The 15,763-nt window shown below is 36.9% G+C and overlaps 1 protein-coding gene across 1 annotated transcript in view; it reads left to right on the top strand.

The window, feature by feature from the left end:
- CR1L (complement C3b/C4b receptor 1 like) overlaps window positions 1-15,763 on the top strand; it is a 74,033-nt gene that overhangs the window by 32,773 nt on the left and 25,497 nt on the right. Inside the window, exons 4-5 of the mRNA XM_054473028.1 lie at window positions 3,130-3,215; window positions 13,563-13,961. Coding sequence (XP_054329003.1) covers window positions 3,130-3,215; window positions 13,563-13,961 — 485 coding nt within the window. The remainder of the gene's footprint in view (window positions 1-3,129; window positions 3,216-13,562; window positions 13,962-15,763) is intronic.

Raw genomic sequence — 15,763 nt, 5'->3', positions numbered from 1 at the left:
AGTCATGCAGCAGGCAGCTGTAACTTATGCCTTTTTTTCCTGTGAATAGTTAAAACCAAATGGCACCAGAGATAAGACGCACTCAGATCACTACCCCTTTTCAGGGAGCAATAATCTTCCTAGGAATGTAGCAATAGGTAACCAATCAAAGTGATATAACTATGCATGGTCTCATATGGAAAATATAATCCTGCTAAAATTTCTCTGTCTCTGTCTATGTAAGTGATACCTTACGTCCTCCACTTTGGAGTGCTGACCCCATTCATTTGGAATTGGTGTCTTCCAGGTGGCTACCCTTAAGCTTTGTGCTCAAATAAACTCTATCCTTAAATATATTTTCTGAATCTCATTATTTAAGATTAACAATGTGCTAACCTAAACAATTCACAGGATTTGTTTTTTATTCTCATTTTTTCCTAACCCATCCACCTGGTTCAAGGCACATAGATTAAGCAGGAAAATGGAAATGGGACTAATATCCCAGGCTTCACTGTCCCTCTTCGGGCCCTGGGGAGGAGACTCCCAAAAGTCTAGACATGTTCACCGACATCCTGTATGCAGTTTCTGGAAACGAAATGATCATGGCTTTTCCTGAACCATGGCTTAACTTTGTGAATCCACAACTCTCTCTTCCCCAGGAGATCCAAAAAGATAGGGTAGGATGTAAAGGCTTCAATCTGTTCAAATGGATATGAGAGCCCCTGACTCTCCTTAAAATAAGTAGCATGGATTTTATCTCTCTGCCTTACTTCTTCATAAACATTCTGAATGAGAAAAGTTCAAACCATTTTTTGTTCAATTACTTAATCTACTTTGGGACACAAGTTTAATAAATTAAAATATTCTTCTATCTGTTCCCCTTGATCAGTGAACATAAAGTTATCCTTTGACTCATATTTAAAATGTTCAGTACTACAACACTGAACGATAGTATGGAGGAAACAAAATGCCAATTTAAGTTTGAACTTCCTGCACCATTCCTATCCCAACCCCCATTATTAGAAAATCAAAAAGAACACTTTGAGAAATAACCTCAGTGGGGTCAAAAGCCAGAGTCTCCAGGATGTCTTGTTCTTAAGACAAATAGACAGAAGAAGGTACAAATATAGGATTGCAGACTTGTTCACTTCATTTGTTCTCTATTTGTGTGCATGTGTGTTGGCAGTGCAATTGAGAATGCTTTCATTTTTGGTGGTGTACTAGAAGGCATTAAAAGACAAAATGAGAAGTGGGAATTGAACAACGTGAACACATGGACACAGGGAGGGGAGTATCACCCTCTGGGGCCTGTTGGTGGGTGGGGAGCTAGGGGAGGGATAGCACTAGGAGAAATACCTAATTTAGGTGACGGGTTGACGGGTGCAGCAAACCGCCATGGCACGTGTATACCTATGTAACAAAACTGCATATTCTGCACATGTACCCCAGAACTTAAAGTGTAATAAAAATTAATTAATTAATTAATTAATTTTAAAAAACAAAATGAGTCCAGGCACAGTGGCTCATGCCTGTAATCCCAGCACTTTGGGAGGCTGAGGTGGGAGAATCACCTGAGGTCAGGAGTTCAAGACCACCCTAGTCAACATGATGAAACCCCGTCTTTACGAAAAATACAAAAATTAGCCGGGCATGGTGGCGTGCACCTATAATCCCAGCTACTTGAGAGGCTGACGCAGGAGAATCACTTGAATCTGGGAGGTGGAGGTTGCAGTGAGCCGAGATCACACCATTGCACTCCAGCCTGGGCGACAAGAGTGAAACTCTATCTCAAAAATAATAATAAATAACCAAAATGATATTGAAGTCATTAATAATTACAACATAATAGCTACTATAATGTAACAATGTGTCAAGTGTCTTCAGAAGGACCCACTGTCGTCTCACTATTCATTTGATCTCCATTTGGCACTGCTTTGTTGTTTGAATAAAGCTTTATGCTGCCAGGTTTTCCTACATATTTATAAAACAAAGTTCTCAGCCATACCAATAACCATGACTGTTATTTGACATTGCTTCATTCCTTCATGTATAGTACTATCAAGTTTGACCCTACCCTCACTATGACTAGTTTGGCCCAACCATCTATCACAACAGAGAGTCTCAGGTGAAGTAAAATAAATGTTATAAATTCTTCCAAATTTATGGCACACTTTGAACAGTTTGAGACATACTAATTGACAATTGCTAACTTTAACGTTTTAAGTATAAAATAAGTGTTCAATTCTTTTTGATCAGCTTGGATTGCCTTTAGTTCTAGTTATGAATCATTTTCTTTTTCTTTTTTTTCTTTCTTTCTTTCTTTCTTTCCTTTCTTTTCTTCTTTCTTTCTTTCTGTCTTCCTCTTTCTCTCTCTCCCTGTCTCTCTCTCTCTCCCCCTCTCTCTCTCTCTTTCATTCCTACTGACAAGGTCTTGCTTTATTGCCCAGGCTGGAGTGCAGTGGCATGATCAACACTCACTGCAGCCTCAATCTTCCAGGCTCAAGCAATCTTCCTGCCTCAGCCTCCTGAGTAGCTAGGACTACAGGAATGTGCCACCATGCCTGGCTTTTTAATAAATTTTTTGTAGAGACAGGGTCTCACTATGTTACCCAGGCTTCTCCCGAACTCCTGAGCTCAAGCAGTCCTCCTACCTCAGCCTCCCAACATGCTGGGATTACAGGCATGAGCCACTGTGAATGGCCTACTTTGATGAATCTTACTGATAAAAGCCCATCCATGCATCCATATATTAATACTTATAAGGCATAGAAATACATACAACAGGACTACATACACACACAAATATGTATATATATGACAGCTTCCCTGCACTCAAGAAGCTTGTGTTGTCTTTTAAAACAAATGAAATTTATAGGAAAAACTGTAATTCATCTTTGATTTATATAAAAATGTGTCATAAGATAATATTAATAATAATAAAGAAGAGAAATTCCATCCAACTGAGAAGGCATGGAAGAGAAAATGACAAAGTCCCAAGAATGTGAAATTTGGGAAGGTGATAGACAGTTCTTTGACAAGTGGAAAACATCCCTCTGAATTCTATAAAAGTGTAATCTCTGGAAGTGGTAATTTAATTGGGTAGTTGACCTGTGTCTTTGGAACCTAATATTCCTTATTTTTTGCCTCTAGATACCGACTCAATGGTTCCTCGTCTGCCACATGCATCATCTCAGGCAATACTGTCATTTGGGATAATGAAACACCTGTTTGTGACAGTGAGTTGAAATATGCCTTCTTATTTCTTTTGCCGATACATTCTAATTTTTCTCTGGAATAATAAAAATCTTAACCGAATTCCTTCTGTGCAATCTGTCCTTCACATGGCTGAAGACAGCCGTAGTGTTCTCAAATATTCCTATAGGGTTCCTGGCAACTCTTTCTTTAAGTTCTTCCTTATCCTGGGATGTGTCTTTTCTAATTCTGGGGGCCTAAATACGTAAAAGCCTTCAAATTTGATTTTACTTCAATTAACTTGAAATTATGTTGGTTCTACCACCTCCAGTATAATAATCATCCTGCTTGGCAAATCAGTAAAGATTTTAAAAATTGATACTCTTCAAGGTTAGCGAAGCTGTGGAAGAACCTGGACTCTCACGTACCACGAGATCAACACATCCTCTTGAAAGGCCCCAATGCACTATAAACCTCAGAAGTGAGCATGTATTTTAACCTACTTCTTAGAATTTATACTTAGGAAATAATCACACACTTTTTAAAGCAGTTTGGTATAAACTTTGCATTGCATCATTATTTATATTAGTTAAAATGTTAGAGTAACCTAAATATTTTAAACTATGGTTTGGAAATTATCTACTAGAAGGAAAAAGATGTGTTCAAATGACCACTATAAAGAATTCCCTAAGAGACATAAAATAGCTATGCAGAATGAAAATAAGTATATCCATACACTGGCATGGTATTCAGCCATAAAAAAATGAGAGCATAAAGGAGCACTTAATGACTAGAAAGAGATGTGTTTTATGTGGAAAAAGAATCAGATGAACGGCATATATAGCAAGATCTCATTTTATTAAAAAAAAAAATACACCTGTGTAGTGAGGGCCAGGCTGAGGCTGAGTGAAACACAGTATATAACATCTTTGTCTTACTCTTCTCTTTGGATAACTTGGGGACTTCTTTACTTTTCTTCTTGGTATTTAAAAATGTTGTTACTTTTACTAGAAAGTTTATGAGCTTCAGAATCTAAATTTACAAATGACATTGGTCACACATTGCTGTTTATCCACTTTAAGAAACAGTTTTGCTATTTTGTAAAACAAATTGGGAAACCTTCCATCTTATTTGAAATCTGTAATAAGATAACATGGAATTGGAATAGGAATTTTCTTGGAAATATGAAAAAATATTAGTAAAATAGAAAAAACAAACAGTATAATAATACACCTATACCTATATCTACATTTTTATCTCTGTTTCTAGTTCTATAAACTCTCTATATCCAAATCCTGGTAAATGGCTGCAAGTCTTCTTGGAAAAGGCTAGGGGAAGATTTACAATACATGCTTTTGACTGTGTAGCATGGTGCTTCCTCAAAAGAATCCGGTCTCCCATCCGTTGGTGCCGCTCTGGGTCTATAAACTATTCAAGTCTAGGAATTGTTGATGAACAATGAACTTCTTTTGCCATGATTCAAGTCAGACTTCTATTCACTTGACCTAAATCTCTTACTCTTACACAAATCAAGTAACACTTTAGTCGGCTATCCATCTACTTTGATTTTAGAGACTCCATGATCAATTAGCCCAATAACAATGTTCTCTTCAGTCGAATCATTCTGATTGCTGTTTCAGTTCTAATAGCCATTACAAGAACCCCCATTGTCTCTGGCAATTAAGTGCTGCCAATTGGACTCTGTCACCCTGAGGTCCTTTGGTCCCCAAGTGAATTCAGAGAATCCAGTTCAATGGCAACAGTTCCCACTGTCATTCATGGCCTACAGAAAATGAGCCATTGCAGAGGATGCTGAAACTCCCCGTGTGAATGTATTTCTCAAGCCTCCGGTAAAAGGTCTGTCGTCTGAACCCTCCACTCCTGCACTGTGCCTCACCAGCTCTATCCAAGGATGTGACTTTCAGAGTGGAGTGGCTGTTGCTTAACCTCTGCCTCTCAAATATCAGGCTAATTTCTCATGCTGCAACCCTAGTCCAGAACCATACAGAGAAAGTAAGTCTGGAAAACTTAATTCCAAACTGGCCTGGTTGACACTGTACAAAACCACCAGATAATTATAATTTTATTTAACTCTTTGTCTTCTTTTCTTTCCTTCCCTCCTTCCCTTCTGCCTGCCTGCTTGCCTTCCTTCTTTGCTTGCTTCCTTCCTTTCTCCCTCCCTCCCTCCTTTCTTTCCTTCCTTCCTTCCTTCCTTCTTTTCCTTCTCCTTATTTTCTTTCTTCTTTACCACACGGCTAGGACCACCAGTATAACATTGAACATTGGTAGCAATAGATGTCATCCTTGTTTTGTTCCACATCTCAAAGGGAAGGATTAAAACATTTCACCATTAACCTGGTGTTTACTATAGGCTTTTTGTAGATAACCATTTTTGAATTAAGGACATTTTCATATATTCTTCAATATTAGAAATTTTTTGTCTTTGAATCATGTTGAAGTTTATCGAGCACTTTAGTTATATGTATCGATGTAATCATATCTGTTTCTCTTTTTTCTGTTAATGTAACAAACTGTTTTGAGTACATTTTTGAAAGGCAAATAATTTTGAATTTCAATTTTACATTCTTAAAATCAACTAAGTCATAATATTTAATCATTTTTATATATAACAAATATCCTTTTATAATACATTTTAGACGTTTCTATTAAAGTATAATTCATGTATCATAAAAGTTACCTTTTTAAATTACACAATTCAGTGGTATTTAGTATATTCATAAAGTTGTATATTATGGTCTGAATGTTTGAGTCCACCCCAAATCCGTATGTTGAAATCTTTACCCCTAAGGTGATGACATTAGGGAGTGAGGCCTTTGGAAGGTGATGAGATCATGAGAGCAGAGCTGTCACGAATGGGATTAGCATCCTAATAAAAGAGGCCCAGAAGAGCTCCTTTGCCCCTCCTGCCAGGGGAAGAAATGCTGAATCTGCCAGAGAGGTTGGTCCTGAACTCCTTAGCCTCCACAACTATGAGAAATAAATTTCTGTTGTGTATGAGCTAACCAGTTTATAGTATTTTGTTATAACAGCCCAAATAGACTAAGACATTGGGCAACCAGCACCACCAATTAATTCCAGAACACTTTCATCATCCCATTCCTATTTTAGAGATTAGACTGTAATTTTCTTTCTTGTAACGTCCTTATAAGATTTTGATATCAAACTTATGACAGTCTTATAAAGCCAGCTGGTAGTGTTTCATGTATTTGCTTCCTTGTAAGAGTTTATATAAAATTGGTATTATTTCTTCTTTAAATGTTTAAAAGAATTCACTGGAAAAGCCATATATCCTGGAGTTTACTTTGTTGGGAGGTCTTTTTTTATTCCAACAATTTTCTTGTACCATGTACACTTTTTCCTGAAGTATAACATATATATGTAGTAAAGTGCACACATCTTAATTATGCACTTCAATGGATATTTACAAATTAAATGCATCCATGTAAATGGCACTCAGATTAAGATATAGAACATTATCAGCACTCCAGAAGCCTTCCCGATGCCCTTTCCCAGTTATCTTCCCAAAGTAACTATTATTCTGATTTATAACATGAATAATTAGTTTTGCCGCTTCCTAAATTTTATAAAGGAATCAAAAAATAGGTACTCTTCTGTGTCTGGCTTCTGCTCAGTGTTATATTTGGAAGTCACTTTTGTTGCTGCATGAAGGATGGTCAGATTTTTTTATTATTATGTTGTATTTCACTGATGATCTTGAGTACCTTTTCAAATGTTTGTGAAGGGCCTATTCCAAACTTTTGTCTATTATTTACTAGTTTGTCTATGATTTTATTGTTTTGTAGAAGTTATTTAAATATTCTCATGTTTTCTAATAAATGTAACAAAAATGTTGTCTTTCAGGCTATGGCTTTTCTTTTTCTTTTTCCCTTCTTAATGATGTCTTCTGTTGTGGGAAGTTCTACATTTTAATAATATTCAATTTATGGGTCTTTTTTCCAGTTACTGCTTTTTCTGTTCTACTTAGGCAATTGGGCCAGGTGAGGTGGCTCACATCTATAATCCTAGCACTTTGGGAGGCCAAGGCAGGAGGATTGCTTGAAGCCAGGAGTTCGAGACCAGCCTGGGCAACAAAGCGAGACCCTGTCTCTACAAAAAATAAAATAAAATTAGCTGGGCTCAGTGGCACATGCCTGTAAGTCCCAGCTACTTGGGAGCCTGAGGTGGGAGGATCCCTTGAGCACAGGGGTTCAAGGCTTCAGTGGGTTATGATGGTGCCACTGCACTCCAGCCCAGGTGACAGAGTGAGACCCTGTTTCTTATGGATAGGCAATTGATCTAATATCATTTATTAAATGTAGCACCATGGCCATAAGTCAGGTGACCTATATGTGGATGTCATTCCAGGGAGGTTCTGTTCCATTGGTGTATTTGCCATACATTGTGTTTTTGTTTGGTTTGGTTTTTTGCCATACTATAATGGCAAAAAAACTGTAGCATTACATTAAGATTTTAATTACTATAGCATGACATTAAGATTTGATATCTGGTGGCATATATCTTCTAACTATGTGCATCTTCAAGATTTACTTGGTGATTCTTGGCACTTTGCATTACCATATAAAATTTAGAATCAGCTTGTCAATTTCCACAAAAAGAATCCTACTTGAATTTGTATTGAGTTTCTATTGACTCAGTACATCAATTTGTAGACATTAACAAATTTAGTTTTGAAGTTTAAATTTATGAACATGATATATCCTCCCATTTTTGAAGTCTTCTTTAATTTCTTTTAAAAATATTTGTTAATTTACCTTATAGAAGTCATGTACATCTTTCATTATCTTTATTACTACGTATTATTTTTAAAATTGTATTCTCTATTTACTTCTTAGATATGCACAGGTTTCACCTCAGCTCCAGCAATTTTATTAAATTTACTTTCAAATTGAATAGTTTTTCTGTATATCTTTTGAAGTTGCTGCATAATTATGTCATCTATGAATCTGACAAAAAGTTTTTAAATCTTTTCCTTTCTTATGTCTTCTGTTTATTTCACCTGCTTTATTGCATTGGCTAGAACCTCCAGTACAACATTGAATAGAAGAGATGATACAAGGCTTTTAATGGTCATCATAAATCATGATGTATGTTGTAGATTTTTGTATGATATCCTTTATTAGATTAAGGAAACTCCCCTTTACTTCTAATTGCTAAAAGATTTATCATCAATGTTCATTCTAATTGATCACTGCATGTATTGAGATTATCATGTTTCTTTTTCACTCCGTTAATGTAATATATTACATTGATTGATCTTCAATCAATGTAATTCAAACAAACTCTGAATTCCTAGAATCAACCTATGTTGCTTGTGATGTGTTATAGATGATTATCCTATCTATGAAATGTGTGTGAGTGTGTGTGTGTGGTATGTGTGTGCAGGATTGCTCACATTTTTATTGTAACATTGTAACATTGATTTAATATTTAAAATCAGTCAAGGTAAACTTCACTTTGATCATTGTATCATTCTTTGGAAATATTGCTGGATTCAGTTTCATAATATTTTGTTTAGAAAATTTGCATTTATGTTCTCAAGAGATCTTTGGTTATAATTTGGTTTTATTTTAATGTCCTTATCAGGTTTGGGCTTCAAGATTATGTTGGGCTAGTAAAATGTGTTAAAAATTGTTTATTTTTTTCTAGTCTCTGGAATAATTTGTGTAACATTAATATTATTTTTCCTTATATGTTTGGAAGAATTCAGCAGTGAAGCAATCTGGACCTGAGGGTTTGTTGTTGTTGTTGTTAGGTTTTAAATTACTGATTCAATTTCTTTAATAGCTGTAAAACTATTATTTTATATCATATTGAATTAGTTTGGGTAAGTTATATTTTTCAAGGAATTTACTCATTTTATTTAAATTTTCTAGGTTATTAACATAATGCTATTTATTATATCCTCAGAAATCCTTTGGATGTCTGTAAATTCTGTAGTGATACCCCTATGCTAATTAATTTCTGATATTGGTAATATCTTTTTGCTTCTTTTTCCTTAATTAGTTTTACTGGGGCTTCATCAAGTTTACTAAGCTTTTCATATAAACTACTTTTAACTTTCTTGTTTTTTCTTTAATGTATGACTATTTTCTCTTTTACTAATTTCTGCTTATTTTCTTCTACTTTCTTTAAGCTTTATGTACTCCTCCACTCCTAAATTCTTGATATTGATTAGATAATTTGTTTTCAACCTTTATTTTTCTAATATATACATTTAACCTATACATTTTCCTCTAAAACTATTTTACTTCCCACAATCTTTATATTTTTATTATCATTGTACATAAAAGTTTTCTAATTTACCTTTTGATGTCTTCTTTGACCCATAGGCTATTTAGAAGGGCATTGCTTAATTTCTAAATATTTGGAGATCTTCTAGTTATCATTCTTTCATTAATTTAATCATTTGAGACATGATTTATGGCCCAGAATATGGATGATTTTGGTAAAAGGTTATGTATGCACTTGAAAAGACTGTACAGTTATTTTGTTTCATTTTCTAGAAATGTCATTTAGGAAAATGTGGTTTAGAACAGACTTTTTTCCCCCCTCCACTTGTTCTCTCAGTTATAGAGAAGCATGTGTGAGATATCTGTATTAGTTTCCCAGGGCTGCTGTAACAAATTACCACAAACTTGGTGGCTTCAAAGAAGAGAAATTTACTCTCTTAACAGTTTGGAGGCCAGAAATCCAGTTAAGATGTCAATAGGATTGGTTCCATCTGCAAGCTGTTCTGTGCCTCTCTCCAGGCTTCCTTCCAGTGGCTGCTGGCAATCTTTGATGTTCCTTGGCTTGTAGATGCATCATTTCCTTTTCCGCCTCCATCTTCAAGTTGCCTTCTCCTCTGTGTGTTTCCTTTGCCTTCTGTCTCCTGTAAAGACACTGAACATGGATTTAGAAGCCACCCTGGCAATCCAGAATGGTCTCAACTCAAGATCATTAACTTGATTGTATCTACAAAGACCCTCCAAACTGGGTCACATTCACAGGTTTCAGAGATCAGGACACAGATATTTTTTAAGGAGGACAGTGGTTATTCAACCCATTACAATCCCCAACTATGACTGTGAATTTGTCTGTTTTTCCTCTTTGTTCTAGCAATTTTTACTTTATGTATTTTAAACATGTTATTAAATGCATGAAATTTTTGGTTTATTCTTTCTGCTGAATTGACTATTTTATCATAATGAAATGTCTCTCTTTACCTCTCATAATACTTCTTGCCTTAAAATCTACTTTGTACATTAATATAGCTATGTCAGCTTTCTTTCTTGTATTTATATTATGTATATTTCAAATCTTTTACTTTCAGGCCTTCTTTGTCTTATATTTAAAGCTTGTCTCTTATAAACATCATATAGTAAAGTTTTGTTGTTTTATTCAGTCTTTCTTTGTTGTTCATTAGTGTTTGAAACATTTAAATTTAATAATAAAAACTTAAAATTAAAAGTAAATAAATAAATAAATTTAATCTACTTACTGATAAGTCTAACTCTTGGTTATTTGTTTTCTATTTGTTTCATGTGTTTGTGCCTTTATTCCTCATTTCTCACATTTTTGAATTTATCAAGTATTTTTATTATTCTATTTTCCCCAGTAGCTTTTAAGTTATATTTCATTTTTTATTCTTAAATCACTACTCTAGAGATAGACATCCTTGATTTACTATAGTCTACTAAAATTGTGCTTTTACCACTCTCCAAACAACGCAAGTACCCAAACTATTAATATTTAATTCCATTTGTGTCCTCCTCCTCTTTTTGTATTTTTGCCATACGTTTTGTAAAAAGAAAAGCTTGAGCTGAATTAAATTTAATAGAGTTTAATTGAGTAACGAACGATTCACAAATCAGGCAGCCTCCCGAGCCAAAGTAAGCTCAGAGACTCCTGCCCTGCTGCGTGGTGGAAGAGGATTTACGGACAGAAAAAGGAAACTGACGTACAGAAAACAGAACTGAGGTACAGAAACAGCCCGATTGGTTATAGCTCAGCGTTTGGCTTATTTGAAGACAGTTCTAACAGTTGGCCACATTTGATTGGCCAAAACTCGGTGATTGGCATAAGAGTAAGCTACGGTCTGTTTACATCTTCACTCGTTATAGTTCGCAGTTTACAGAGAAACCTTTAGGCTGAGCTTAAACTATGTAAGGCTTTAGGCTAAACTTGATTTAACAATTTACATGTATTCTATATTTCAAAGACGTAATTGTTGTTGTTGTCTTTATAAAAATAGTATCTATTTATATTTACACGGTAGTGAATTCTTAGAATTTTTAGGTTGCCTCAGCATCCATTTTGAATACGTTTAGCTTTCTCATGCCAGAAGCAGGGTTTAGTCACCCTTAATGCCCTTTCTAGTTCTGTACCTCCTCCCAGTTTTTCAACGTGGTCGAGCCAGATATCTGCCTTATACAACTGCCTCCTAGTGACCACCTCTCTATGGGACAGCTAGTTAAAACCTACTTGACTAGCGTCCCTGACATCTGTGCCCTGCATGGACTTCGCAGATATGCTGCCGTGACCACCTCTCAGTCGCAGCATGACTGCCTGGAACATGTGCCTGCTTTCTTTAAACTCACCAATTAGAGCTCCCCGTGGGAGATACCTTGGCTTGTAGATGCAAGATGCTGGGTCATACTCTGGTCCCCAGTAAAGGCATTGGCCGATGGGTCCCCTTCTCTCTCTCTGTCTCCTCGCACTGACCAACCTCTGTGTGATCTTCAGGCGTGCCATACCCCCAGCCCGTAATAAAATCTTTACTTCCATCTTGTGTTTCTTCTAATCACTGAAGAGGTTTTCTCTATCATAAAGATCCTAAATGAAAACATACCCGCATATGAGCTCTTTCTGGTGTGTTTCCTTCTTATTGCAATTCTATCAATCCTATATGAAACTATTTTCCTTCAGCCTGAAAAAGTCTCTTTGGCATTTTTGTATTGTAGATCTTCTGACAACAAATTCTTTAAACATTTTTCTAATTGTGGTTCCTTTGAAGGTTATTGTCTATGTTTCCTGCTGCTTTTATGGATTACACTTTAAAATAGATTTTTTACAACATTACTATGTTGTGTCTAGGTAAGTATTTCTTTGTATTGCTTGGGTTTATATAGCTTTTTTTTTTTTTTTTGAGATGGAGTTTCACTCGTCGCACAGACTGGAGTGCAGTGGCGCAATCTCGGCTGACTGCAATCTCCACCTCCCAGATTCAAGGAATCCTCCCACCTCAGCCACCTCAGTAGCTGGGATTACAGGCCTGTGCCACTATGCCTGGCTAATTTTTGTATTTTTAGTAGAGACAGGGTTTCAGCATGTTGGCCAGGCTGGTCTCAAACCCCTGACCTCAGGTGATCTGCCCACCTGGGCCACCCAAAGTGCTAAGATTACAGGCATGAGCCACCACGCCAGGCCTATATAGCTTTTTGAATCTGTAATCTTGCAACAGTCTTGGAAATTTCTCAGTTATTACTTCTTCAAATGTTGTTTATGTCTATTATCTCCTCTCATGGCAGGACTTCACTTAAACATGCTAGGCTTTATTCTTCTATATCTTGGTCTGTATGTTTAACATGCATTTAGGAGTTTTTGTGGACTAATATATGACCGCTTTTACACAGATATCATGTTATTATATCAAACTTAGATTTGAGTAAATGAGTTGATAAGTTTTATATCTCTTGTATGTTGTGAAATATTGAAATTACATTTGGAAGCATCTGTTACTTGAAAGTTCAATAGAACTTATCTTTGTTTTTTTTTATTCTTACATGTTTGTTGGGTAATTCTAGCTTTCTAAATCTTTTTGAATGAATATTGGCAATTTATATTTCCATTTGTATCATTTAGATTTTCAAAATATTTAACCCCCAGTAGTCTACAGTTTTATAAATATTCTCATACTTATAAAAATGTTTAAATTCCTTTTCCTACTGTGTATATTTGTGTCTTCTCTCTTCCCTTATAATTTATCTTTTAGCAAAGGTTTTTATATTTTATTTTTCTAAAAAGGCTAACCTCAGTTATTAACGAAACTGCAAATTAAGAAAGCAAATGGAAAACAGTAGGAGAAAACTGTAAAAACTCTATAATACTACAATCAAAGGGCTATTTAAAATGAAAAGAATGTGGATTGAGTTAATAAATGCATGCAAATATTATAGGAAATCATATAAGTAAGAAAGGCAGGACACATCATATTATGCACACCGAAATTACAACTTTGTAAAAATGTACCTACGTGTTATCAAAGAATAAAAGCAAATAATGAATGTAAAAATAGTTACAGTTTAGTGACTCATGAGATTTTTGTCATTCATTATTTAAATTGACTGTTATGCTCTTCCTTTTCCCAGGAATTCTTTGTGGGCTACCCCCAACCATCGCCAATGGAGATTTCATTAGCATCAGCAGAGAGTATTTTCACTACGGATCAGTGGTGACCTACCGCTGCAATCTTGGAAGCAGAGGGAGAAAGGTGTTTGAGCTCGTGGGTGAGCCCTCCATATACTGCACCAGCAGTGATGATCAAGTGGGCATCTGGAGCGGCCCGGCCCCTCAGTGCATTATACCTAACAAATGCACGCCTCCAAATGTGGAAAATGGAATATTGGTATCTGACAACAGAAGCTTCTTTTCCTTACATGAAGTTGTGGAGTTTAGGTGTCAGCCTGGCTTTGTCATGAAAGGACTCCCCCGTGTGCAATGCCAGGCCCTGAACAAATGGGAGCCAGAGCTACCAAGCTGCTCCAGGGGTGAGTCTGACTGAGGCCTAGAAGGGCCCTGCCAGTGACATGCGTTGCTATTGGATCAGGAGATTAGTATTTGCTCAGGCGGAGGGATGTGTGGTGAGGAGGGTGGAGGAGCAAATTTTTTAGGTAGTGAACATGAAATTCAGAAGGCGTGTGAGTGTACATGCACATGTGCTGAAATGAAGAAGCAAAGCTAAACCTGGGCAAGGAATGTGATGTTTCTTTGGGGTTCTTATAAACAAATCTATTAATTACCTTTGAGTAGAATAACTGCTGATAGAAAATGAGTGATTCTTCCAGCCAGGCACCATAATACAGGCAACATGAGAATTTTAATCCTTAAAACAAAGTTATTAGGTAGTTACCAGTTTTTCTAGGTTTGTCTGTTTTGTTTTGCTTGAGACAGGGTCTTGATCTGTCGCTCAAGTTGGACTGCAGAGGTGAGATCATGGCTTACGGCAACCGCCACCTCCCTGGCTCAAGCAATTCTCCATGCCACCATGCATGCCACCATGCCTGGTTAAATTTTTTATATTTTTTTTTATAGAGATCGAATCTCACCATGTTTCCCAGGCTTGTCTCGAACACCTGAGCTGAAGCAATCCACCCACCTGGGCCTCCCAAAGTGCTGAGATTATAGGCATGAGCCACTGTGACTGGCCTCTATGTTTTGCAGAGAAAATGTGCCTTAGAGAAGTCGGATAACTTTCTAAGATATTAACTTGCAGACTGAAGACTGAAACGCAAGTCCACCTGACTCCAGAGACTTGGCTTTGCTAGTCAGCATCCAGTCAGGAAATCAAAACTTACTCTAGATACTTTCAAGGAGGGAGGGATTTCATGCAGGTTGTATTAGACTGTTCTCACATTGTGTAAAGAACTACCTGAGACTGGGTAATTTATAAAGAAAAGAGGTTTAATTAACTCTCAGTTCTGCAGGCTGTACAGGAGGAATGACTGAGGACTCCTCAGGAAACTTACAATCATGGTGGAAGGCAAAGAGGAAGCATGTATATTTTCATATGGCTGGCAGGAGAGAGAGAGCAACTAGGGAGGTGCTACACATTTTAAACAAGCAGATCTCAAGAGAATTATATCACAATACAGCACTAGGGTGATGGTGATAAACCATTAGAAACCACCCCCATGATCCAGTCACTTCCCCCCAGGCTCCTCCTCCAACACTGGGAATTACAATTTGACATGAGATTTGGGTGGGGACACAGAGACAAACCATATCACAGCTAATAGGTCACAAAGATGTTAGAAGGGCAGGAAAATCAGGCAGCCTCCCTAGCAATAGGATGAAGGCAGAGTTACCAGAGATCAGGGAGCTGCTGTGGCTCCCAGTCTAGAGCACAGGAGCCTGGACTGATGCTGAAATGGCCAGCCCCTCCCAATAAGCAGGCAGCTCCCTGAAAGCTGCTAATGCTGCAGGAGCCACCACTGCTGCCAGAATGCAGCTGATATTGCTGGAGCCAAAGTCATTGACATCATTATAATTGAAGCTGTAGCTGCTCACTGAAGCTATCTATACTGCCACTGCCTGAGCCACCTCTAGAAGTAGAACAGATTCTGCATCATCCTGCTTTTTAATTTGGTATATATGCCTCCAATTGGCAGAACCTAACCAGAGCCCAGCTATCAAGGAAGACAAATGATTATAGTTTTAAGGTTTCCATTGCTAGCAGCCAAAAGACAGTGCAGAAGTGTGAGGCTGGGGGCCAACAGAAATTTAACCAGCACAGCACCTCAATATCACATCACCAGGCATTGATTAGTCAAGGGAAACACTGGGTGATGAG

The sequence above is a fragment of the Pongo pygmaeus genome, chromosome 1 (assembly GCF_028885625.2).
Source record: "Pongo pygmaeus isolate AG05252 chromosome 1, NHGRI_mPonPyg2-v2.0_pri, whole genome shotgun sequence".
Classification (NCBI taxonomy): Eukaryota; Metazoa; Chordata; class Mammalia; order Primates; family Hominidae; genus Pongo; species Pongo pygmaeus.
The sequence above is the reverse complement of the archived record's forward strand: the minus strand, read 5'-3'. Positions and strand labels throughout refer to the sequence as shown.